This window comes from Lynx canadensis, chromosome F1 (genome assembly GCF_007474595.2).
Source record: "Lynx canadensis isolate LIC74 chromosome F1, mLynCan4.pri.v2, whole genome shotgun sequence".
Classification (NCBI taxonomy): Eukaryota; Metazoa; Chordata; class Mammalia; order Carnivora; family Felidae; genus Lynx; species Lynx canadensis.
In genome coordinates this window covers 44,338,958-44,365,096 of record NC_044319.2, presented here as the reverse complement: position 1 = coordinate 44,365,096, position 26,139 = coordinate 44,338,958, and the positions used below count along the sequence as shown (strand labels likewise).

The 26,139-nt window shown below is 45.3% G+C and overlaps 1 protein-coding gene across 3 annotated transcripts in view; it reads left to right on the top strand.

The window, feature by feature from the left end:
- The first annotated feature begins 1,563 nt into the window (after nt 1-1,563).
- Nucleotides 1,564-26,139, top strand: part of EIF2D (eukaryotic translation initiation factor 2D) — a 28,707-nt gene continuing 4,131 nt past the window's right edge. Inside the window, exons 1-13 of one of the 3 annotated variants that reach the window (XM_030302777.1) lie at nt 1,564-1,774; nt 2,722-2,912; nt 4,484-4,567; nt 5,080-5,170; nt 16,137-16,244; nt 18,105-18,358; nt 18,831-18,948; nt 20,620-20,665; nt 21,096-21,199; nt 21,297-21,446; nt 21,819-21,908; nt 22,606-22,701; nt 23,978-24,098. In XM_030302777.1, coding sequence (XP_030158637.1) covers nt 1,719-1,774; nt 2,722-2,912; nt 4,484-4,567; nt 5,080-5,170; nt 16,137-16,244; nt 18,105-18,358; nt 18,831-18,948; nt 20,620-20,665; nt 21,096-21,199; nt 21,297-21,446; nt 21,819-21,908; nt 22,606-22,701; nt 23,978-24,098 — 1,509 coding nt within the window. In that variant the 5' untranslated portion in view covers nt 1,564-1,718. The remainder of the gene's footprint in view (nt 1,775-2,721; nt 2,913-4,483; nt 4,568-5,079; nt 5,171-16,136; nt 16,245-18,104; nt 18,359-18,830; nt 18,949-20,619; nt 20,666-21,095; nt 21,200-21,296; nt 21,447-21,818; nt 21,909-22,605; nt 22,702-23,977; nt 24,099-26,139) is intronic. The other 2 variants (XM_030302778.1, XM_030302780.1) reach the window with 2 other exon arrangements.

Sequence of the window (26,139 nt, the reverse complement as noted above, 5' to 3'; positions counted from 1 at the left end):
TTAAGCTAAACTTTTTAGATATGGAAAACAGCTACATGTTTCAAAAGTCAAAGTCACATGACAAGGCTCTCTGAAGAGTAAGCTTTTTCCATCATTTATCTGTTTCCTCATTTAATAAAGTTATATTTTTATTAGTTTCTGTCATCCTCCCCGTGTTTATTAATCTCCTTTTTTCAATATATAGAAGGGAGGTGATTTTACACATTTATCTGTACCTTGCTGTTTTCGTATTTATCATTCTAATCTTCTCTTGAATAGCCTTCCTCAGCTCCCTGCACCGAGGCTGCCTCAGTAGCTGTGCTGCAGTAGACACTGGTCACCAGCACAGTCTGGATCAAGTGTCCCCACATGTGGCTGCGTTGGGAGCCAGAAGGGAAAAGGCTGTCTGGCACTGCCATCCTCTGGGCTCCTCTGACCTTGGCCTTGTCGCTGGGGTGCTTGAGAAGAAAGGCCTCCTAGGTCAGAAGGGTAGGAGGAGCCCAAGTTGCGCCTGGCCCCAGGCCACGTTAGGGGCCCTTGTAAGAATCCTGGTGGCGGGCAGACACTGGGAGACCTAATCTTTGGACGCCCAGTGTGAAATCCTCCTTTGTGTAACTGTGTCAGCGAACGAGCAATTAGTATTTATTTCTTGGTGGATGGACACTCTGCCCTTAACCGTTCCCATACACAAAAATTAACCTAGTAGGAGCCAAGACCCCAGGTCTTTAAATCCATGCCTCCAGGGCACACAGCAGTCCCTTTCAGGGACCCCAAAACTTCACACCTGTCAGAGTTTTGAAAAATATGACTGCAAATTTGCAAAACACTGTGTAACACATCACACTCATTACCTCAATCGTTTCTCATGGAAACCGCATGACATAGGTACTCCATCCACATCTTTCAGAGAATGCAAGGGTTTTAGAATAAGCCGTTGGCCCAGGATCACATTGCTAGGGAGAAGCCAAGCCATAACCTGACCCTAATCTGGTTCACAGATTTTTTTTTTTTAATAAGCAACGTGAATAATTTAATTAGTTTTGGAAACCCCTCTCTCCCCAAATAACACCTGACGCAAAATGCAATAACGCTTTGCAACAGTTACCTACAGGTGGTCAAAAATATTTTAAAACAGATTTGAAGATTGTTTGTAGTGTTTTTACTCATAACATGAAGCGCAAACCTTGGGCGAGGGCCCGTATTGCTATCACCCCATGTAAATTTAAAACAAAAGAGAAAATTCGGAGACTTCCTAGCGTGCAATTAATTGCAAAGACAAAGCCCTTAAGAAAACCATTCGAGAGGGCTACGAAACGAATAAAACACAAGGGTCAATTACTTCTGTGGGGCTGAATTAAACTGAAGGGAAGTCAAGACGCCCTAACGCCTACCGAGCGGCAATAGACTGAGGCACCTTAGCCACCGCGGGACCCCTGCAGGCGTGCAGGAGCCAGCCAGTCGCGCAGGCGCAGGGCGGGAGCGGGAATCCGCCCCGCCTTCCCCGGGCCCCGCCCCCCCTGCTTCAGTTCCGGGTCCTGTCAGTAGGGGCGGCCGCGGTCTGGGCAGCGGCCAAAGCTGCGAAGCTGCGCGGCCCGGGTTTCCAGCCGGGCCTCTTTCCCGGCCGGGCCCCAGCATGGCTGCCCCCAGGGCTGCGGGTGGGGACGGTGCCGCGTTGTCGCGTTCCTGACGGCCCCTGGCGTCTGTGCTCTCCTTCTCTTCCCCAGGCCACTCCAGCAGACATGTTTGCCAAGGCCTTTCGGGTCAAGTCCAACACGGCCATCAAGGGGTCGGACAGGTGAGGGAGAGAAGGGCCCTGTTCCGCCCACCAGGACACCCAGCCATTTCTCCATCCCGGCTGGCCCACAGCCCTTTTGGACTAGCTCAGCCGACCCGGGGTGGAGGCCGAGGGGTCCAGCGGGGGAAGGGACCCCAGGGGACCAGGCTGGAATAGACATGCTTTGAGGGTGAAGAGGGAGAGGAGGCCTGATTTATCTCCCAGGCTATCTTTTGGATATTGTAGTTCGTTTAAAGGAAAACGTAATTCAATCAGCGCTTACTGACTGCGATCTATTGGAGGGCGCCAGAAAAGAAAGGAAAGAAGGAAGGAAGAAAGACAGACGGACAGGGTGCCTCTCTCCTAAGAGCTTAGAGTCCCTGAGGAGAAATCAGATGGGGAACCGAGAACTACAACGATAGGAGGAAAAGTGTCTTGTGATTACTTCTGGCAGGAGAGACAGACAGATGGAGGGAGAGGTGAGGGAGAATTAAGGGACATGTTTTGAGGAGAACCGTATCTGTTCAGTGTCGCAAACGCAGATAGCACGTTGCGAATTTTGGACCCCGTGTTCTATAGTTGTCACTCTTGGTGCCCTGGTATAGCTTTTTAACCATCTGGACAGGTTTGCCAAGCATAGAGAGAAGGGAGTGGGTGCGAGGGCTAGGCATAGAGGCAGGAAGGCAGGGCTGAATTTCCAAAGTCAGGCTAACTTGGTTACTGCCTGGATCTCAGTTTCCCTCTTTCTTCGTAAAATGGAAAGTCTTGCCCCCAAGAATATGTGACAATAGAGGAGACATGGGATGTGAAAGAGAATAGGATGTTTTGGAGGAGTGTACGAGAGTAGGGCATCATAAAGCAGTTTTTCCTTGGCGCCTTGATTTGATAGTAAGTCCTTCCGAATCCTTTGCATTTCTCAAAATGCATCCAGGCACGATTCATACGACTCATTGGTTTGCTTTCTGCAGGAGAAAGCTTCGGGCTGATGTGATGGCTGCTTTCCCCACTCTAGGAACAGATCAGGTCTCTGTGTTGGTACCTGGAAAGGAGGAGCTCAACATTGTGAAACTGTATGCTCACAGAGGGGATGCAGTGACTGTGTACGTGAGCGGTGGTAACCCCATCCTGTTCGAAGTGGAGAAAAATCTGTATCCGACAGGTATGGCAACAGGATGGACATGGCCATTACTGTAATCCTTGCCTGGCATCCGTTACTCCTTATTTCTTTCATTCACCTGTCTTACTCAAAACAGTAAGTGCCAAATCTCCCAGTACCATCCGTAAGAATCGTTTCGGGCCCAGTGTCCCTAGAATTGGGTCTTTCAAGGTCGAGACTTACTGCCGTAGGAGGGAGAATGAAAGGGCCAATACAGAAAGAGCGCGGTTGCCAAGAGATATTCTGAGATGAAGGAATAGTAGTTCCTAGTGGGTTAACTAGGGATGGAGCAGGGGTCTCGAAAAGGGTGGCATTTCAGGACATGTAGGAAATACGTCTTAAAACGATGACTGGCAGGATTTTCTTTAGAGACTGAAAAGATCCTGTGATAGGAAAGAAGCTGGGTTAATGAAACCACGTACCCAGCGGTCTTAGTGATGTACTCCCATCGAGATACCTCACAGGGATTCTTCCTTCGGCTCTATCTGGCTCTCAGGATCCTTTGCTTTCTCTCCTTGTGACAGAACTCAGACATCTAGGGTCCTTTTGTCTCTAGCTGCTGACACCTGCTTTGTCACTGGGGCTTTTCTTGCCCTAAGCTGGGCTGCAGCAGCGTAGGGCGGTCTCCTTGGGCCGCTCCTGCCCCCACCCCTCTTTGCTGCTATAGGGACACAGGAGGCGCTTTTTGATCTAAGGGTTTTTACCACTAATCACTATGAAAACAGAAGGAATACAAATAATAAACATACGGAAATTTCCAAATTGTTTACAGGCTGGTGCCCTGTTCTTAGTCTACTTGTTTCTGAGGTCACAAATGGAATCCTCCTTGGTCTTTGTCCCCGCTTTTACCTGCTGTGCCCATTTCTACAGCTACAATCAGGTGGAATGATGGGGCCTCCCAGTCTCAGGTGTCATCCAGGTTTTTAAGAATCTACCTTCTTCATTCCAATAGCAAAGCCTGTGGGCCCACTGCCTCCCTGTTATTTCCTAAGCATACCCACAGAAGATTTCCTTAGTCACTGAGGAGAGCTTTAAAGACAAGAGAGTGATTACCATTTATAATTTTTAAAAATTATATTCACATGTACTTTTGTATATGTGTATACTTTTTCAATTTTTAGTAGTTTTACCACCTTCACAAGTGTGGAAATTCTTGGTGATATCCTAATATTTATCCTTCCATATTTCCATTTTATATGGCTGTATAATGGTATAAATATGTTTATGTGATTTGTAAGCGTTTTTATGTATATTTGTAATCGCTTATATTGCGATTATTAAAAGATAAAAAGTATATTAGAAAAAAGAAGAATCTGCCTATTTTAAGAAGGAAACCCCTAGAAACCAAGGCTACACTGTATGTTAACTAACCTGAATTTAAATAAATACATTTAAATTTGAAAAAAAACACAAAAAAAGCCAGAATGAACCCTCTTTGGGCCTCACAGCCTGTTCTCCAGCTTTGAGCTGAGTTCCTTTACTGTCCCTGAATTAAAGTGGCCTTCGCATTTGGCTTTGCCAGTGCCCCAGGGGATTGAATTTTTGGCAATAAATCTGTGTCTCTTTTTGGGCAGTGTATACCTTGTGGTCCTATCCTGACCTTCTCCCAGCTTTCACGACGTGGCCTCCGGTGCTTGAAAAACTGGTGGGGGGAGCAGGTAAGAAGATTTCCCTATATTCTGGCTATCGACTGAAACCCGCTTAGGAAGGACCGACTCCTCCAATAAATGTACCCGCTTCCTGCGTTCATATGGTTGAAAAATGGAATTTTTCCCCCGTTTGCGTTTCATCTCTCTCTTGACTGCTTCCGTGAGGTCCCTGGGCCTCTACGACGCTGTTGAAAGGCTTCAGTCAGCTTTGTACTTTGTACTTCAATGAGAAAATAGTTTGTGAACTGCCATAGGCTGTCCTTTAAGTCAGTAAGCTAAATTTGGGAAACCAGAATAAGATAGGTCATGGAACTGGCCTTGGTGCTTCAGTTGGACCACTAGCCCCCCTAGGGAAATGGTGTGATACTCAGGTTGCCGTCTTTTAATTTTCATTATGAATAACCTAGCTGATACCCGATAAAGGTTTGTAAGTTGAGTGAATGAATAAATGATGAAGTAGAACATGGAATTGTTTAGAGGCAGAATACAGGTTGTGATGCATTTGTTTTCGTTTGCTGCAGATTTGATGCTGCCAGGACTCGTGGTGCCCCCTGCTGGTCTGCCTCAGGTACAGAAGGGTGACCTCTGTGCCATTGCCTTGCTGGGGAACAGGTACTATGTCAGTCCACTGTGCCTTTGGGGGAAAATCTTCAGTAAAACTGGGGAAGGGTTTGGGAAATGACAACTTCCCAAGCTTATGGATAAAGGATTAAAGGAAGAAAAAGCAGCTTCTTGTGGAGTGGGCCACTGGGGGATGGTAGTGAGCCTGTGCGGCTGTCTATACATGTGGGCCAAGCATAGCTGCTGCTGCTGTTTTTGTTTTTGTTTTTTTAGTAATTTTACATTTACAGAAGAGTTACAAAGATAGTATAGAGGTATAGAGTTCTTATCCAGTTTCCTGTAATGATAATGTTTTTTTATAACCAAAGTACAGGTATCAAAACTAAGGAATTAACATTGGCACAGTCCTATGAATACAATTGTAGATTTTATTCATATTCCCCCAGTTTTTCCACGAAATGTCTTTCCATTCAAGAATCCAGTCTAGGGGTTAAAGTTAAACGTCCGACTTCAGCTCACGTCAGGATCTCACGGTGCTTGAGTTTGAGCCCCGTGTCGGGCTCTGTGTTGACAGCTCAGAGCTTGGATCCTGCTACAGATTCTGTGTCTCCCTCTCTCTCTCTGCCCCTCCCCTGCTCATGCTCTGTCTGTCTCTCTCTCAAAAATAAAGATTAAAAAAAAGAAAAAGAATCTAGTCCAGGATACCTTTTGCATTTAGTTGTTGGCTTCTTAGTCTCTTTGTAGCAGAATTCTCACACAGAATCGTGACACCAAGGCTTACCTTCCCAGGAAGCAACTTTATTTCTGCCGGAACCACTCAGTTGGGTTTGTACCCAAAGAACTGGACCCCAAATGTCTCGTGGTATAATTTTTTTTATACATTTTCTATTTCTTTGTCTCCCATATATGGTAACACACACAAACATGTAGTCTAATTAAGTAGTCTTTGTTTACAAGGTCATTAGGGATGTTGTCACATAGGCACATAGCCAGGTTACCTTAAAGTTTTTTTGTTTTGTTTTTTGCTTTTTCTTTCTTTTTTCTCTTTTTTTCTCTCCTTAGGGAGAGAAACATTTCCACCTTTGATGCTCAGACTTCTCTATTTCGTTTCATAGAGCATCATCTTGGTTTAGAGGTTTATATATTTAAAAAAAATTTTTTTTAATATTTATTTTTGAGATAGAGACAGAGCACAAGCTGGGGAGGGTAGAGAGAGAGGGAGACACAGAATCCGAAGCAGGCTTCAGGCTCTGAGTTGTCAGCACAGAACCCGATGCGGGGCCCAAACCCATGAACCATGAGATCATGATCCGAGCCGAAGTCGGATGCTCAACTAACTGAGTCACCCAGGCTCCCCAAGAGGTTTATATTTTTATAACATTATTACATGAGTGGCCGTCCTTTTTTGTTTTTAAAATTTTTTAACGTTTATTAATTTTTGAGAGAGAGAGAGAGACAGAGCATGAAGAGGAGAGGGAGACACAGAATCCGAAGCAGACTCCAGGCTCTGAGCTGTCAGCATAGAGCCCAACGCAGGGCTTGAAATGACAAATTGCGAGATCATGACCTGAGCCAAAGTCAGTCACTTAACCGACTGAGTCACCCAGGCGCTCCCCCTGCTTTTCTTCTTCTTCTTGTTTTTTTTTTTTTTTGAGTGGCTGTCCTTTTTAAATCATGGCCTCAGTGAGACTGGAGACAGACCGTACAACCAAGGGAACTAAGCAGGGTAAGGTTAAGCACCCTCCCAAAATTAGGAGGATAATTCCCATGAGGGTTTTGAATCTCCTGAGAGTTGAAAACCATCTTCCAAATAACTCCCCGGGGTCCCAACCTTTCCAGATCTGAACTGGGACATGAGTAACCTTTCTCATTGATCTGTGATCTCCTCTGTGACTTTCCTCTCATCATCTGTCTGTAGGTAGCAGTTGCTCAGGGTAAATTTTTCACAAACACCTCCCTCAGAAGCAAGCAGGTAGATAGATGGCATTTGATAGATGGCATTGCACATTTTGGTTTGCTGCTTGGCTAGTAAGTTAAGAGCTCTGGCATTTTCATTGGTTATAATTTCTACAACTGCTTGCAGTCTGATTATGTGGTTTAGCACGTAAATGGGAGTGTGGTAGCCCCAAGACCCATCCTCTGCCCAGGGCCATAATATTGGATTATATGCTGAGGAGGCCATTTATCATCTTTTTAATTACCAATCTGTAAGGCACTCTGCTTCCTTTTAGTCTCCTTGTGTCCATACACTTGGACTCCCAAATGTTTCCCTCTGGCAAGTGGGATCAGGAAGACATGGACGAATAGTTTCCAGCACATATGACCCTGACCAGACTAGGGAGGTACTATATAGGCGCTCCTTTTGCACATCTAGTGTAGTCCCCCTGGGGCCCACCATTTGATGGCTGCGTTGACACTGTCTTCAGCCTCTTGGAGATGAGAGAAGCTAGATAAGCTGTGGGGATCTGGCTTAAGGTGATCTGGGGTTCCCCAACATTGGGTTTTTTGGGCAGTTGAGTTATAAAATCTTTGGCCTAGGCATGTTAAGTTTTTAACAGAGATGGTGATGAATTTTTTCCCCACTAGACAAGACAGTCTTTCCCAATAATTGAGCTTTTGGGAAGCCAAACCCCGGTAGTAGGACTGGGGTATTTTGTTTTACTGTAAGGTTTGTGGGGATCTGATTTTCTAGTCTCTCATGGCCATTGTTTCCCAGCGTTGGTACCATCAAAGTATCCTATCCACAAAAGGAAGGTGAGTGTTAATAGAAACCTCTCCCCACATTTCCAGCTGGCCGGGGTGGCCTCGGCCAATCCTATGGCAAAGAGTAGAGAAAGAATCACAATAATAGTGAGAAACAGGACATGACAGTGCATCACAGTAAGGAAATAGATCTGGAAAATAAGGACAGTCTTTTGTTTCACCAAACCATCGATTCCTTAAGCTTCTGCCGTGTGTAGATTAGTCAGCTTCCAGAGTGACTAAAGCAGGGCTACAGTCTCCCCAAGCCTCTGGAGTTGCAGATTGCTGCTTCTGTATGGTCAGCTTGTATGGCGTTGAAGGCCCAGGAATGCATTCCCAGTTTCGAGATGCCAGCTTTTCTCTGCTGTAGTGAATCCAGGGACCCACTTTGGCCACCTTTACTGTAATAGGGGTGGACAAAATAACAGTGAATGGGCCCCTCTAGAGGGGCTTTAGGGGTTGGACATTTCACTCCTTTATCCATACTGCATCTCCTGGTTTAAAGGGGTGAGCATCTGTGATCAGATTCACAGGTAATATCCCTGACCCAGTGGTGTAAGGTGGTTAGGGTAGAGCCGAGGGCCCACATCTGTTGTCTTAGTGTTAGATTGTCTATCTCATTTAGATCTCCTCTTATGCCCTTGATAATGGGGGGAGGGCACCCATAAAGGATTTCATAAAGGGAGAACCCCATCTGCTTCTTTTGCCTCCCACCTGCAGCTGCAGTCTGCCTCCCTGAAGGTCCTTTATCTCTCCCTACCTAATGTCAACCCTTTCCCTATTTATTTCTTCCCTGAAGTAGGGCCTGTAACTGCTGTTAGGAAACAGGGACAATGACCATTCCGGCTTCTTTAAGCTGATAAGGGATGGTGTGGGGGTACAGCTGTTAGTCTACCCAAGAGTCGGTTGAGTGGCCCACAGTATGGTTTTACAGGAAGGCTGGCAGGCATGAGGTAGCATAAACATTAGTGGACATAAAGAGAAAAACACAAAGTAAAGATTATACTGACCAACAAGATAGCATCTTAAGATAATGTCTACGGTTTCCAAACCTGTCAAACAGTGTAGGAGAGACCCTGCCTTTGTAAACAACGTATGTCAGGGACTCTCTCATAACCCAGGTGATGAAGGAGCAGGAGCAGTTAGTCATTAATGGCAGCTCTATTTTTAAGAGTTCGGCCCTAACTTCATTTCAAAATTTTTTAAAGCTTCTAATGCTTGTGAGGTGTTATTTAGAATTTTGCTGAGTATAAGCAGTTTGCTTTATTTTGAGGTGTAAAACTTCCAAGAGCCAGGAGTTCTACTAGAGAAAGAGTCAAGGCAGCCATTTACCATGATTAATTTGTAAATTTTTAGGTAAGCCAAACCTGGATATTATTTTATAAAGCAGAATTTGTATTACTTTTTGTGCCTTTCCTGTCTTGGAGGGGAAGACCTTTACCAATTGTCAGTCCTTTCTGGATAGCCTCCAGTTTCTTGATTGTCTGGGAGAGCAAGTTTATGGTTGAAAGGATTGTTTTTAAGACATACCTCACAGGCTGCTACCACTTGCAGAACTGTCCTTGACAAATTGTTTTCCAGTAAACACCCTTTAGGCCATTTGATTAAATTTTTCCCTTCCTAAAAGAAAGGTCTGATCCTGTGTTTTAATGATCTTTTAGCTCTGTGAGTTTGGTAATAGTAATGACTCCGCTCTGTTTATAACCATTCCAAGGGCTGGAGACAGTGTCTAGGAGTCAGACCCCAGTTTATTATTTTTTCGGGAGAGTGGATGGGATTGAGTTTCCTTTAACTTGATATAGCAGGCAAACTGTTTTCCTGAACCTGGTATCTGCAGCCTGCAATATCCAGTAACTTCTAAAAACTCACATAATTGTGTCTCTGTCCTGGAGTTACCCAAGGCTCTGAGTTTCTGATAGACAGTTGGTTTAGGGGAGCCACCTTGAAGAGCCCCAGGCCCCACTTAGTCCTTCCAGGGACATTAGTTATCTGAGCCCTCACAGATAGAGGTCCCTGAGGACATTCGGATCTCCACTGATTGTCTCCACATAAGGGGCATGGCTTAATAGGGTTTTCATGTTGGTTGTCCCCTCTGAGGACGTTCTCCTTTTAGTGCTCTGAACGGGCATATAAATGGCACTTGGTGCCAGGACCTTGGGAAGTCCAGTCTGACATAGTACATAAGGCCACAACTAAGATCTCAGATTATTTTTTTTTAAGCTTCCTTTTGTTTGTTGTTTTGTTTTTTTTATTCTTATTCTCCTTTGATCTTGGTTATAATATACCCAATTGGCAGCTCATCAGAGCTCCTCCAGGGTCCCTTCAAAGGCCAACAGCCGATTTTTGCATCTTCTCTGAATATCTAGGGCTGCTTGAGTGACAAATTTGTCCTTTAAAATCATCTCAGCCTTAGGGGTGTCAGGGGAGATAGCCATATATTTAATGAGAGCCTCCCTCAACCTCTTCAGGAAGGCCATCAGGCTCTCATTTTGTGTTTGTAAGATAGTGACTAATTTAGCATAATTTAAGGGCCAAATCTTAGATTTCCTTAATTTTTTTTTCAAAACATGTCTCATTAAGAGTCTGGTTTAACAAAAGCGTTATATCTTTCCAGATCAACACCGAAACATATGTAATATTCTGAATGGCCTTTATGTACTTAACGATCAGAAAATTTACCTAGATCTCCTTTTATGTGTCTTAAACCTTGTAACATAAAGCTTTTTTTCTTCTGGCATTCTAGCTTGTTATAAGGGATACACGCCTGTTACAGGGAGGGCCTGGATAAGGTGGGTAGCAGGGAGCAGAATTGTATTTTTTGTTTTTTACAGATTGAGGACCTGAGGAGGAGGAGGAGGAGGAGGAGGAGGAGGAGGAGGTGGTTGAGGTGGGAGACTTCCCTTCCTCCTTCTCTAGGTCTGTTTTGGCCCAAAAACAATGAACATAGGGGAATTCTCCCCATTTCCCTTCACATTTGCAAAACAAGTCCAATTGTAGGATAGTAATGTCATTGATATTTCCCTCTGGTGGCCAGGTTCCCTCTTCCAGTTTGTTTTGGGGCCAAGCCTTTGTGCAAAAGAAAATGAATCAGGGGCGCCTGGGTGGCGCAGTCGGTTAAGTGTCCGACTTCAGCCAGGTCACGATCTCGCGGTCTGTGAGTTCGAGCCCCGCGTCAGGCTCTGGGCTGATGGCTCGGAGCCTGGAGCCTGTTTCCGATTCTGTGTCTCCCTCTCTCTCTGCCCCTCCCCCGTTCATGCTCTGTCTCTCTCTGTCCCAGAAATAAATAAACGTTGAAAAAAAAAAAATTAAAAAAAAAAAAAAAAAAAAAGAAAATGAATCATAATGCATTCCAAAGGAGTAATGGCCTTGGTTGGGGAATTACCCATTAATAGGAAAGAGGAAGAAAGTTGTCCCTTATCTCAGTTTCCTATAGCTGGCCAGGAGAAACCTCATCTCCTGGCCCTGGGTTCTGGCTGGCTATGCAACTGGCAGCCAAAAGCCCTCTCAGTCTCGCAAGGTGCTGAGAGTAGTCATTCTTACCCGGGTTGACCCTACCTCCCAAGAGCTGACCTGGTCTTTCCTGTTTTGTTTTGTTTTTGTTTTGTTTTGTTTTGTTTTGTTTTGTTTTGTTTTTACCCCTCCGTTTCCCACCTGCAGGACCTTTGGGGTATGGACTGTGACCAAGCAAGACTTTCCTGGTTGTCATCATATGCACTAATTTTATTTTGGCCCAACAGTAACTTACATATTGATTATTGGCCATTGAGGGAAGGGGTTAAAGAGCCAAAGTCAAGGTCCATTCCCCTGCTGTTTTCAACAATGCCCACATAAATATGTTTCAGCCATGTGGATATCCGTTTTCAGCACACAATGGACTAAGGTTAGTAAAATGGCTCCCACATATCTTAGTAAAAGCCCTTCATATATCATCCCTCCCTCATATGGCATGGGCATCCAGTCCTCTGCTGACCAGGAACAACAGAAATGTGGAGGATTTGGAGGCCGGCACGAAGGGTATTGCCATCATGTCCCCAGCCTTTGGAACAAAGGAGGGGGAGTTTTAATCTTAACCCAGTATACTTTAAAAATCCATTTATTGTAACCTTAGTGCATCCTGACCACACATAAAATTTCTGTGTGAAGATTTTCTTCATGAATCTTCTACAACCTTTCTTTGCATTTAGATTTTATCCCAAGCCATTTCTCTCCAAATAACCAGTCTCATTTAGGACAAAATTACTTTTTTTTTTTTTTACCTTTAACAAAAATATCTTTCCATTTCTTATATCTTTCTTTCATATCTCCTTTTCTACATACAGAGTTGCTTTTCTTATTTTTATCGGTTTTAATTACATTTAGCAGAATTTTAACTCTTTGAAACCTTAGTCTCCAGTGAAAACTAAGTGGTAACTAATTGTGTACTTTATGTTACATCAGAATTTTTTTAGATGGCAAACTTTAAGAATCCATTAATCATAAAGCATGTTTTCCCACAGATCCAAATATCTTTAGTTTCTCTGTAACAAGTCAGAAGCACAAGCCTACATCTAGTAATTAGTGCTTTAGCCTCTTATCTCGTTAGCTATCTAATGAATTCAATCTCAATTTATCATGCAAGCAAAACTTTAATGTTTTAGGTTACCAATGACTTTGAAAGCTATCTTAACAATTACCCATGAAAACTTTGAGACAGACAAAATTAACCATCATTTTAAGTCACCTTTTTGCTGACAAATTGCAACAGAGATAACAGCTTATTTGACCTTTAGAAAACCTTAGGTAGAAAAAAGTTTTATATATTTACTGCTGATCATTCTAAAGAGTCGTCTGTTTTAAACCAACAAACTTAAATCCATTTAAATACCAAATATGTTCCATCTGTGTCCATTTAAAAGTGACTCAATCGTTCCCCATTGTCTATTTTTACCTGGGGCACCAGTGGGGAAATATGAAGTGTGTGGTCTTTGCTCCAAGACCTCTAGGATGGGAGAAAGGGCTGATGGTGCCTGAGGCATTGAGGAGCCAGTTATGCAGGCTGCCCCCCAGGTGGTGTGGAAAAGGAGGGGGAAGGGAAGGCAGAAGAGGAGAGGAATGAGCAGAAGGCACAGAAAGAGAATCCCCAGTTTTAAATCTTATCAGCTCAGACAGAGGAGCAGACTCCAGGTTTCTTTTGTTTTGTTTTGTTTTCCACTAGTGGAATTAGTCTGTGTCAGTCCAGAGAAGATAGGGAATTTCCCCAAAATAAAAGTAGTTTCTGCAGCTTCTTGGGAATATTCCTTAAAGTCCCCGTTCTGAGATAGAATAACCAGAGACAGTTAGCTCTAATTATCATAGTCATTGACCCAGGAAATGAACGAGAGACAAGTCCTCACACACACTCACACAGCAACTCCAACCCGCTGCCCAGTGCCCAACACCTTAGAGTTGCAGCTCCATTCCTCGTCCCTTGTAGAACTACTATGGCAACTCTGGGAGGTGATCAGGTTCCCCTTCTGCCTCTTAGGGGCAAGTCTGCCTAAACGAACCCGGGTTATTACCAGTCTGACAAGGAGTGCTCCCTGAGCTGGTTCCTGGGCCTCATCGGTTTCGTTGGCACACACGGGGTCCTCGCCTCGGCATGCTGGGAGGGCTGGTCTCCTGCGGATCAAGCAGTCCACTGGCGCCAGGGGAGGCTGCCTTTGCTGGTGCCCTGAGGTTTGTATCCCCAGTGGCGAAGGAGGTGGAAATGCACCATCAGATCCCGGACGAGCCCCCAAGTAATATAGCAGAATTCTCATACGGAATCATGACACCGAGGCTTTTCTTTCCAGGAAGCAACTTTATTCCTACCAGTACCGCTCAGTTAGGTTCATACCTGAAGAATTGAGCCCTGAAGATCATGGCATAGTTTTTTTTATATATTTTCTGTTTCTTTGTCTTCCATTTATGGTGACACACACAAACATGTAGTCTGATTAAGTAGTCTCAGTTTACAAGGTCGTGATGTTGTCACATAGGTGCATAGCCAGATTACCTGAAGTGGTTTTTTTCCCCTCTCTTTTTTTCTCTCCTTAGGGAGGGGACCCTACCACATCTTGTCTGTGACATTTTCTTGGTCTTTTTTTCATTGTCTTAACACCTTTTTCCCCATCATCTACGTCATCATCCTCTCTCTTAATTCTTTTTTTTTTAATCATTTATTTTTCAGAGAACGCAATGGGGGAGGGATAGAGAGAGAGCGAATCCCAAGCAGGCTCTATGCTGTCAGCACAGAGCCCCATATAGGGCTCAATCCCATCACCCTGGGATCATGACCTGAGCCGAAACCCAGAGTGGGAAGCTTAACTGACTGAGCCACGCAGATGCCCCAATAGCTTTATTGAGATATAGTTTACATACTATAAAATTCACCAATTCCAAATGTACTACAAATCAGTGATTTGTAGTGTACTTTTACAGAGTCATTCAGCCGTCACCCCACGGCATCTTTTTAAAAATAAATTAGGGAATATTCATATGAATAGTTTGGAAAAATTCTTTTCTCCTAGAAGTAACTGTATCATTTGATGCATACATCCTTGTCAGCCTTCTTGAATGTGTGTATATATGTGCATATAAAAACGTACGATTTTGGTGTGTAGGTTAAAAATACAACCAAATGGAATTACACTTTATCTGTATTGTTTTTTCACTTAAGATCATGGGGACATTTTCCAGGTCAGCAAGCTCAGGGCTGCTGAGCCTTCTTACCTGCTATGTGATGATGGAAGAGGTCCTCTCTGAGTGGACCTTGTGGTCGCCTCCAGTGTGTCTTCATCACAAACAATATCTTACTGACGCCTCTAGGGAGAGCATGTCTTCCCACACTCCCACCAACACTGGATACAATCCGTTGTTCTTCCTTGTGGCTTCTTGAGTGAAACATAATTTTTTTCTCATTGCTTCTTTGAGAGAGAAAGAGATTGTAGGCATGGGAGGGGTCAGCGTTGAAAGATCTTACTGTTGCTACTCATGTTCTCCTATTTTCCTTGAACCTTTTGGAACCAAGACCTGGAAAGGTTTCCTTCCTTGTTTACCCGTTGCACAACTTGCAGTTGAAAAGGACGGTGGTGTCACTGGTTTTCCCTGGGATTCTATCCAAGATGGGAGAAAACTACAGAAATGTGTATTTGGCTTGCTCAATTTGGCCTTTAAAACGTCTGTGGGGATGTAGCTTTAGATGGTTTGTGGCAGAGAATGAGGGTATGAAGGGGGGTTTATTAAAAATATGAAGCATGTTCGAGATTGAAGTTTTTGAGCCAAAAACTACCTTCTCCAGAGGTAGAAGAAAAAGATCCCTCTTTTTGGAACTGAGAGAGAAGCCAGCTTCAAAGTTTCTGTGGTAGTAATTGATTGACCTGTGGGCACAGTAAGTGGAGCCACCAGCTTAGCAAACATTTTTCTTAAGTTCAGGTGTTGGGAACTCTGCCCTTGAATCTCCTCCCTTGTGCCCAGGTGACCTTGGCCAGGCTTGTCTGTTCTCTGTGATCCTGTCGGGCAGCAGACTTTACAGGCAGTGTGTGGGCAATGCTTGAGGACTGGGCTGGCACACGTGTCCCATTTGGGCTTTGGAAGTTTATGTAGTTCCTGTGAAAGAGATTGTTTTTGATAATCACTGGACTCACTCAGTTCTTAGTAGATGGTTACAAGGAGGGAGCCCTGTAATAAAGAGCCAGCTTAGAAGGAACCTCCCCAGTAAGTTCCACTGTTTCTCTCTTCTCTCTTCCCTGTGGCCTCCCTTGGCCTAATTTATGGCATACGAATGGCCTTCCTTTTGAATCTCTGCATAGGATGGCTATGCCTTTAAGGTAAGGGAGGTCATTTATATTTTTGGAATTAAATGGAGGGAATTTTTTTTTTTTTTGAAAGGGAGAGAGTCTTAAGGAGGCTCCACACCCAGCACATAGCCAACATGGGCCTTGATCTCACAACTGTGAGATCATAACAAAGGTAACTTTAAATATCCTTGCAAGTCATGCCTGGGTTTGATTCATAATAGGGATAAAACAAACAGTGATGACATCAGCAGAGTAGTTACTTAGACAGAAGGGGCATGTTGGTCAAGGGATTTTTGAAAGTCCTATTTAGAGTTAATCTGAAGAACACTGAGACCTGACTGAGTTTACTCCTGTGATGCGGGTGGTTGCTTCCAGTTTGCAAACGCAGTGCTCTTAGCATATGTGTGGAGAGATAGTCCTGACATGTGCCCTCCTGTGAGACTTTCCCTGACGTGTGTGTCTGGCTTCCTCCCTCTCAGAGCCCCTGTTGCCGTCGGAGTTGCTGCCATGTCCACAGCCGAGATGCTCACGTCAGGCTTGAAGGGAAGGGGCTTCTCTGTGCTCCACACCTACCAGGACCACTTATGGTGGGTTCCGTGTTCCTTCTGTCAGAGAGATGGCTGGCTGGGGGGATAGAGCACAGGGCCTGCATTCACAAATGAGAGCCTTCGTCCCTGCCACGTCCTTCTGCAAGTTGCTGGTCCAGATAGTAATTTCTTTGCTAGTGTGGAAAGGAAAAATGGATGGATGGATGGATGGATGGATGGATGGATGGATGGATTGGTTTAATTTTTTTTGTTCTTGTTCAGAGAAAAATTGCAGAGAACTTTGATTATTTTCCAGGTGGATTGTAGAATCCTGGGCCTAGAAGAAGGCCTTACAGACTCTCTGCTCTGCCTTTCAGTACAGGGATATTCTTGTTTTATATGGCTTTAATCAGTGTGGTTTTATCTGCCACACACATTTAGGCATCATCTTGCCCTACAGTGAGTGCCCCAGTGTTCTCGCTTATGATTCCAGATCAAAGCAGAGTAGACCTTCAGGCACCACAGTCATGACCTGATTATTTTTGTTGTTCAGATTTCCCATTTCCAATCTCCCTATTGTGGAAGTTATGTTTTCTCACCATAACACTTGCTTTCTCAAGCCATGTACCAGTTTATTTTCTGGTTATTTTCTTGTCATTTTTACCAAAACAGTAATAGTACTTTTCTCGAAAGCACTCTGCCTGGTCTTTAGGCTGGGTGATGTGGCCTGTTGGCATAGACACATCCTTACATCTTCAGCCCAGCGTCGGAGTCCCTCATTTGATAAGTATTGGCCGAAGCCTGCTGTGCTGCAGGTACACCCCGTTGGCCTGTGTGCCAGCAGATATGTGAGGACTGCTTCCGGATGTTCTCCAGGCACCTGCTGTTCTGTCAGTGTGAGCAGGGCCGTCGGGGTCACACTGCTAATTGTTTTACCAGCAGCGGCTCTGTTCCCCTTGCCCACGTTTTAAAAAATTTGTGTACTTAGCAGAACAGCCTAAATGTAGAGTCCGGCCTCACTATTAACACTACTACGAGACGTGCTGCAACCCTTAGTTAGAACTGAGTTTGCTTTCCGTGATCTTGCTCCACGTGCTCTGTGCGAGGCGTTGCTTTTTTCCCTGTCTTCCCGAGACTCGGTGGCATAAAGCCACATAATCACCACGCTGCAGGTTAGATTGCACCCTGACATCACAGGGAAGCAACTGAGTCTGCAGTTGTGGAGCAGGCCAGGTGTTTGTTCCTTGACAAGTACTCTGAGCCCCGGGTTTGTATTTCCCCACACTGGTACTGCAGGTACCTGTGCATCTTCCTGTTTATTTAATTCAAAATGTTTTATTTTTAACTCATGTGAAGGGGATACTGTTGGGGGCTTCTCTTTTAACTACTTTTTCTTTGATCTGTCTTTGTCCCCAGATGTATATTAGTGACATTATTATTCCTTTGGGCCAGGGAGGAAGCAAGAATTACCCTCCCCATTTGAGAGATGAGGAAACTGAGGCAGGGGTTTTTCTGGGCCCAGAATTAGAAATACAGTTTATTTTATTTATTTTATTTTATTTTATTTTATTTTATTTTAGAGAGTGTGAGTGCACGCAAGTTGGGGAAAGGGGCAGAGGGAGAGACAGAGAGAGAGAGAGAATCTTAAGCAGGCTCCATGCTGAGTATGGAGCCTGACGTGGGGCTTAATTCTACGACCCTGGAATCACGATCCGAGTGGAAATCAAAAGCCGGATGCTCAACCAGTGGAGCCCCGCCAGGCGCCCTGGAAATAGAGTTTAGATGGGAGCTCAGACTCTCTGCTGTCTCCTAGACACCACTGCCATGGCTCCTACTCTCTCTGGACTCCCAGCTGACCCTGAGCAGGACTGGAGAATATCGTGGCTGCTGCTTGCCGTTTCTGACATGCGATTTTTCCAGGCGATCTGGAGACAAGTCTTCTCCACCTTCCCTTGCTCCACTGGCCCTGGATCCCCCAGATCTCAGTGAAGAGAAGGAGTCTGTCCAGGCAGACCCCGCCCTGCAGGGAGACCTGAGGCGCCTGACCCTGGAGGGAGAGGAGGAGAATGGGGAGGTTCAGCGGATGTGTGGGGAGAAGTCCCTATCAGAAGCCTCGGAAGACCCCAGTGTCAGGGGCCTGAACCCAGACCCCACAGACAGCAAGACCCTTCAAGGTATAGCTCTGGGAGTAGAAGGACCCACTTCCTGTCAGTTTAGGAAACGTGCTTTGCTATGCTTCTGACTAGAGCAGCTCTAGGAGAACAGGAAAGTCCTTGTTTCGGTGAGGGTAGTTCAGCAGCCCTTTGACATCTGACCTGGAGTCTCTTTCACACCAGTCGTGTTTCCCTGGTGCCGGTCTGTCCTGGCACTTGGACTGTTTCCAGCCCCAGAGGCCTCCACGGTTTTTTTAGGCTCTGACTTCTCTGTCAGAGAAGCACTTGCTCCTGGCTGGGTGGGACCTTGTGGCTAGACCTCTTCTCTGGGGTCTGCCCTCTTGAAAGGCTCAGTGCTCAGAAGCTTTGGTGCCCAGGATGGGTTCCTTCCAGGGCCAAGGGGGTGAGGCAGGGGTGGGGCTGGGCGGGGATTGTACTACACTAGGCATTCTGTATCCGTCAGAAAAATGTGGTTCTTGTCTTTTCCTTGCAGAACAAATGGATGAACTGGTACAGCGATGCTTCTTGCATGCTTTAAAATGCCAAGTCAGAAAAGCTGACCTCCCTTTACTCACCAGCACGTTCCTTGGCAGCCACATGTTGTCCTGCTGGTATGGAAGGCGTGGTGGGGGCTGGTGGCCGGGGCGAGGGCTCTCTCTTGTCCCTTGGTGGTATGTCAGGACAGGGCTGTGGGAGAATTGGTTGAGGGACATGCTGTGGAGAGAGTGGCGTGGAGGGTTGATCTGGCAAATGAATTTGGTCCTGAGTGTTGAACACTTCAGTTTTAGCCAGCAAAAGGATGTTGATTCGGGTTAAAATTCCCCATATTCTCCGAGCATTGCCTCAGCTGTGGTGATTCCGGGCTGTCTCATGAATCGGGCAGCCTGTCCTATTCAGGAAGAGTTCCCCCCCCCCCCCCCCCCCCCGGGAGCCTCTCAGTCAGGAGGCTTCATCTGGATTGTACAGCCCCTTCACAGGTTACTTTCAAAGTCGGTGGTCCTGGTTACATTGTGTCAGGAGGAAGAATCCATGTGAGCCCCCCCACACCCTGAACACAGGGGCCAGAAGACAGGATCACATGTAGAGAGAACCTGGACTTTGAAAACAGACATCTTGGCTTAAATGCCAGCTCCCAGGGTTTTGGAACAAGGTGTATTTGAACTTGTTATGGAGCTTCTCTGAACCCTCATTTCCAGCGCTTGTAGGATTGTTGTCAAAGTTAAATAGCCTGACGTTTAATAAGCACCATATCAGATCAGATGGTTTGCTCACTGATTTTTACACTCAGACTAACTTTTCTTTTTTGAGAATTTTACCGTGTTTTTTAAAGTGTGGTTTTAATGTGATTCTCTTCCTGTTTACATGTGGGCTTCTTTAAGGCATCCTATACGAGTGTGGGGTCAGAGTGTGTGGTAATTTGTCCTGTTCTTGCTGGGTTGGAAGTAACTGGGAAAGAGGTCCTAGAGTCTTCTCTAGGATATAGGTTCTTAACCTGGGAGGGGTTCTAGAAGGGCTCTCTGTGTATCCCACTGTTGTTGCTTGTCACATTTTGAGAAAAATGTAAGTTCTGAGAACAGGGACTGATTATGACTTTCTCAGGACCATCCCACCCCAAAATTAACAGCTGTAGGGTAGGGGTCAGCAAACTCTTTCTATAAAGTGCCAGATAGTAAATATTTTAGACTTTGCAGACCAGACAGTCACTATTGCAGCTACTCGGCTCTACCCTTTCAGTGACAGTAGTGAAGAGATGTGGCCAGATATGGCCTACAGCACGTAGTTTGCCAAATCCTGTCCTGGGCCCAGCTGCCTCAGTGAGCTTGGTGTTGGAAAGGTTCTCCTTGAGGTGAATCTTTGGAGACCACAGGAGGTGGTCTAGTTTGAGAGAACTCTAAAGCCATATCCAGTATGATAGCCACCAGCCATATGCGGCTATTTAAATTGAAACTAGTTAAAATTAAATAACATTTAGAATGTAGTTCCTCAGTCCCATGAGTTGCATTTTAAGGGCTTAATAGCCACACGTGGCTAGTGGCTACCATATTGGATAGACAGACAGAGAACGCTCCATATTTACAGAAAGGTCTGATGGACAGCAGTGATCTAGAGTGTCCTAAAGTCGGTATCCCTCTCTGATGCCACCACTGGTCAGAGTCTGGAACAGCGGCTTCTACCTGAATGTGGAGGGGGATGGCTGAGGAACAATGTCCCCCTCTCAGGACCGGGCAGCTCCCACCACAGTTCTTCTGTTAGCTTAACTTGCCTTTTCCATCTGCCACCAGCCCTGAAGGACGACAGCTGGACATCAAGAAGTCCAGCTACAAAAAGGTAAGCAGGTACCTTCTCCACATACCCACACAGAGAGTCATGTAGGGGCCCATGTACCATGAGCTGGATGGACACTGGGGAAGCCCTGTCTGTAGGGCTCAGGCTAGAATTAAGCTTTTTGATTCCTGGTGTAAGGAGGGGAAAGAAAACTCTCCCTGGACTGAGGCAGTTGGGCGGGCACCCATGCCCCTCTCTCCCTTCCACCCCTTTATATCTGGCCAGAGTTCCAAAAGGTTTCACCAGTTAGTCTGTAGCCGCTTCCCACTCCCTGAGCCTCAGAGTGGGGGGCCTCCCAGTTCCTGGTTTGATGAGGGCAGGGACTGTCATGTGCCCCACCCAGGGACAGGCCAGGCTCAGCGTGGGGTATGTCAGGCGCTCAGGATGTGCGTGCCATCGGTGGAGTCCCTAGCACTGGCCCTCTCTCCCTTAGCTCTCTAAGTTCCTGCAGCACATGCAGCAGGAACAGATTATACAGGTGAAGGAGCTGAGCAAAGGGGTGGAGAGCATTGTGGCTGTGGACTGGAAGCACCCGAGGTGAGTGCAGGGGGGCCTGGTCACCGTAGCTCAGCTGGCCCGGGGCACCTGGGTATAGTATAAAATGTGTTTTTTCTTTCCTTCTGCCGGGTTTTAGGATCACATCTTTCGTCATAGCCGAGCCCTCCCCGACCTCCCAGACTATCCAGGAGGGTAGCAGGGAACAGCCCTATCACCCTCCAGATATAAAATCCCTCTACTGTGTCCCAGCCAGCATGACTCTGCTCTTCCAGGAGTCTGGCCACAAGTGAGTTTTTGGAGAGCAGCCCTCCTCTGCCTGCTTGGTGCTCTGGCCATAGATCCTCTCCAGCTGCGTAGCTTTCTTCTGGGACTGGCAGAATGTGCTCTGCCCCCCGTCCTCCCTTTCTCTCACGTCCAGCTTCCAGCCTCCTTCCCCTGGGAAGCGTCTCTGAACAAATGAGAGTAGTCCTCTCCCTTTTCTACCTGTAACTACTCTGCACACGGTCCTGCTCACGTCAGTCAGGAAAGGGAAGAAAATAGAGGTCAGAGAGCCCAGGAAAGCAGCCTGCCTAGCAGAGAGCGAGTCTTGGTGTCCACAGTTTATCTCCTGGCACAGCAGGAACTAACCACCCCCCCCCCCCGGTCATTTCTGACCTAGGAAGGGGAGCATTCTCGAGGGCGGTGAGGTCCGGACGATCATCATCAACTATGTCAAGAGAAATGACCTCGTTGATGCGGACAACAAAAAGTGAGTGGGTGTGGAGCTCTGCTGGAGATTAGTCCGTGACGACGCACTCTTGCACACCCCTGTGGAGGATGTCTGCACTGGAGGGGAACGGGGGAAAGCACAGCCGTTTGGACCAGTGGTTTCTGAGCCAGAGGCTGTGGACACACCTCGAGTTGTTGTCTGGTGCTCAGATCCACATGTGCTGTCAGCGCTGACTATATATAGCCTGAGTTCGTATCAGCTCATATATATCCACTGCTGGTTTTCCAATGCATGTGCTATTGTGAGGAATAAAATGCAAACTTAGAAAAATTTTACCGAAGTCCTTGTGGCTTTTTGGTGTTCTCTGTTTTCTTAGTAAGTGGATACAAAAGATAAACTACTAAATGAAGAACATTCCGTTCCTTTTTTTTTTTTTCCAGAAGATATCCCCATGATCAGAGAGTTGGAAACTGTTGGCCTAATCATGATGAGTTAGCAGAACTGAGCCAGGGATCCCATCACCCCCTCCCCTCTACCACCTGCATTACCCTTGTTCTAGGAAAACCTTCCATACGTCCCATCCACAGGGTACACTGCTTCATGGACTGTGGTCCCTGAATTGGTTCTAATGGTTCTGGATGACAACAAAGGACATACAAGAGATGAATCCTGAGGTGGCCCTGGGGTCAGTAGGGGCGGGAGTGGCATTTGTTTATTATCTCTTCTTTCCCTTCAGTCTCGTGAAATTGGATCCCATCCTATGTGACTGCATCTTAGAGAAAAACGAACAGCACACAGTCATGAAGCTTCCATGGGACAGTCTCCTGACCAGGTAGTGGGGATTGGCAGTCCCTCTCCAGTGTTTCCCCCCACCCTCCCCTGAATGTCCATCACATTGAACTGTAAAGTTGTCACTGTCTTAGTCTTTGATTTTTCTTTCCATAATTCAACTGATAATCGTCTACATGAACACAGTTTTGGTGATTTTGATGTGGAAGTTCCTTGGAATGATTTGAGCCAACACAATATAGAAGAGAACCTAAGGGGCACCTGGGTGGCTCAGTCGGTTAAGCATCCGACTTCAGCTCAGGTCATAATCTCACGGCTCATGGGTTCGAGCCCCTCATCGGGCTCTGTCTGGAGCCTGCTTCGGATTCTCTGTCTCTCTCTCTCTCTTCTCTCTCTGCCCCTTCCCCGCTCTCACTCTGTATCTCTCTCTCTCTCTCTCTCTCTCTCTCAAAATTAAACATTAAAAAATTTAAAAAAAAAGAACTTAAAAGGGAGAAAGAAGAACAATGAATTAAAATTACGAACTTCAGAAAGATTTAGAAGCAAAAAGAAGGCTGGGAGAAATTGTCTTAAAGTCTTCAAAAGAAAGATTCTTATTCTTTGTTCTTGTTCCACAGATCAAAACTGAAAATTATGTACATCAGGAGTTTGCAAACTACAGCCCATGAGCCAGATCTGACCCGCTACCTGTATTTTTTGGAATACAGCCACACCCATTTGTTTATGTATTGTCTGTCAGTTGCTTTTATGCTACCATGGCAGAGTTGACTGGTTGCACAGACCCTGTGGCCTTAAGGCGTAGAATATTTACCATCGGGCCCTTCATAGAAAAAGTTGGTCAGTCCCAGTGTATAGGATAACAAGAGAAAATCTGGTTAGATAGAAGGTGGACACTGTTTGTGGTAAAGGAGTTCTCTAAAAGATTCATTGGAACACGTCACAAATGTGAAGCAGCACTTCAGCACACTGGGTACAGGAGAGTCTAGAGACGGAGTAAACTCCACAAGGCAGCCTGGACAGATTTTCAGAAGGCCAGGCTGCTGGACAGTTTTCAGGGGTTCAGGTCACTGATGATCCCTTCCCTGAATCCATGGGCCTTGACTTTGGCCATGCTCTGGGGATCTTTAAAGAATATTGGAGTTTCTGATGTAATTGGTCTTGGGTGCAGCTCCTTGGGTGAGGTCGGTGATTTTGAGTGCAGCCCAGGGCAGACCACTGCCTGCAAATTGGCTCACATCCAGCTGCCCGCTCGTAGCGGGGAATGAGGAGATAGCTTCTGTTGGCTTTACCAGTCTATAGCTTATGAACTCCTGTTTCAGATGTTTGGAAAAATTGCAGCCTGTGTATCAAGTGACTTTTCCAGGACAAGAGCCCATTGTGAAGAAAGGCAGAATCTGCCCAATTGACATCACCCTAGCACAGAGAGCATCTAATAAAAAGGTAAATTTTAAAAGACACAATGTTGGAAGATGGTGATTTAATGTCCCTGCTATAAGTTTTATTCTCTACAATGTGATTAGAGGATTTTAGATTGGCACACCACAAAGATAGTTAATGAAAGACCCATGCTTGCTTAAGTGGGCTGGGCCTTATAGAAAACAGGTGATGCTGCCCCCTCACTCCCTCCCTCTGGGATTTTGTGCTGGGAAACTCGCTAGAGCCTAGTTCCAAAGGTAAACAAGATTTTATTTTTATTTTTCTCTTAGACCTGTCATGGGCTTTCAGCTCTCATTGTTACTTCTTGGGCCTTGCTCAGTGAAAATAGCTTGTAAAGAAGTGTGTTTAGCCTGGCAACAGACACATAGGAAACAAATTCTGTCTGTCCTCAAGTGTATGAAAAGCTGTTCTTGGGAAAAGGAGTGCACTCATTCTGAGATGCCTTGAGAAGACAAGTAGGAATACTGGGTGGAAATCCCAAGAAGACATACTTGGGTTCAGAATAAAGAACTTTCTAATGTATGGTTGTAAGAGTGGGCTTTGGCATTAGGTACATGTGGGTTCAAATGTGGCTTTTGCCTTGCTGCTTGACGTTGAGAAAGTTAATGGTTTTTTGCCTGAGTTTACTAATGTGAAAAATGGTGATAATGCCTACCTTATAAGGCACCGTGAGGACCAGATGAAGGAATATACATGCGTGAAGCACTTAGAATTGTGCTTGACATATAAGCAGTGAATGAGAACCGGTAATGATAACTTCAATAATAATTAGCAATAGGCACTATTTCTCGAGTGTGTAGTTATGTGCCAGACTCTGTACTAAGCAGTTTCTATGTATGTAGGTTTTCTCCACTATTTGTTTGTTTATTATTGTTTTTAAATAATTCATTGTCAAATTGGCTAACATGCAGTGTGTACAGCATGCTCTTGGTTTTGAGGGTAGATTCCCGTGGTTCATCGCTTACAGCACCCAGTGCTCATCCCAACAAGTGCCCTCCTCAATGCCCATCACCCATTTTCCCCTCTCTCCCACCCTCCCATAAACCCTCATTTTGTTCTCTGTATTCAAGAGTCTCTGATGGTTTGCCTCTTTCACTCTCTGTTTGTAACTATTTTTTTTCCCCTTCCCTTCCCTCATGGTCTTCTGTTAAGTTTCTCAAATTCCACACATGAGTGAAAACATACGATATCTGTCTTTCTCTGACTTAATTCACTTAGCGTGATATCTTCGAGTTCTATCCATGTTGCTGCAAATGGCAGGATTTCATTCTTTCTTATTGCCAAGTAGTATTCCATTGTATATATAAACTACATCTTCTTTATTCATTCGTAAGTTGATGGACATTTAGGCTCTATCCATAATTTGGCTATTATTGATACCCCTGCTATAAACATTGGGGTACATGTGCCCTTATGAATCAGCACTTCTGTATCCTTTGGATAAATTCCTAGCAGTGCTATTGCTGGGTCATAGGGTACATCTATTTTTAATTTTTTGAGGAACTTCCACACTTTTCCAGAGCGGCTGCACCAGTTTGCATTCCCACCAACAGTGCAAGAGGGTTCCCGTTTCTCCACATTCTCACCAACATCTGTTGTTTCCTGAGTTGTTAATTTTAGCCATTCTGACTGGTGTGAGGTGGTACCTCAGTGTGGTTTTGATTTGTATTTGCCCGATGATGAGTGACGTCGAGCATCTTTTCATGTTTCTGTTGGCTATCTGGATGCCTTCTTTGGAAAAAATGTCTATTCATGTCTTCTGCCCATTTCTTCACTAGATTATTTGTTTTTCAGGTGTTGAGTTTGGTAAATTCTTTACAGATTTTGGATACTAGCCCTTTATCCGATATGTCATTTGCAAATATCTTTTCCCATTCCGTTGGTTGCCTTTTCTTTTTGTTGATTGTTTCCTTTGCAGTGCAGAAGCTTTTTAACTTGATGAGGTCCCAAAGTTCATTTTTGCTTTTAATTCCCTTGCCTTTGGACATGTGTCAAGCAAGAAATTGCTGTGGCTGAGATCAAAGAGGTTGTTGGCTGTTTTCTC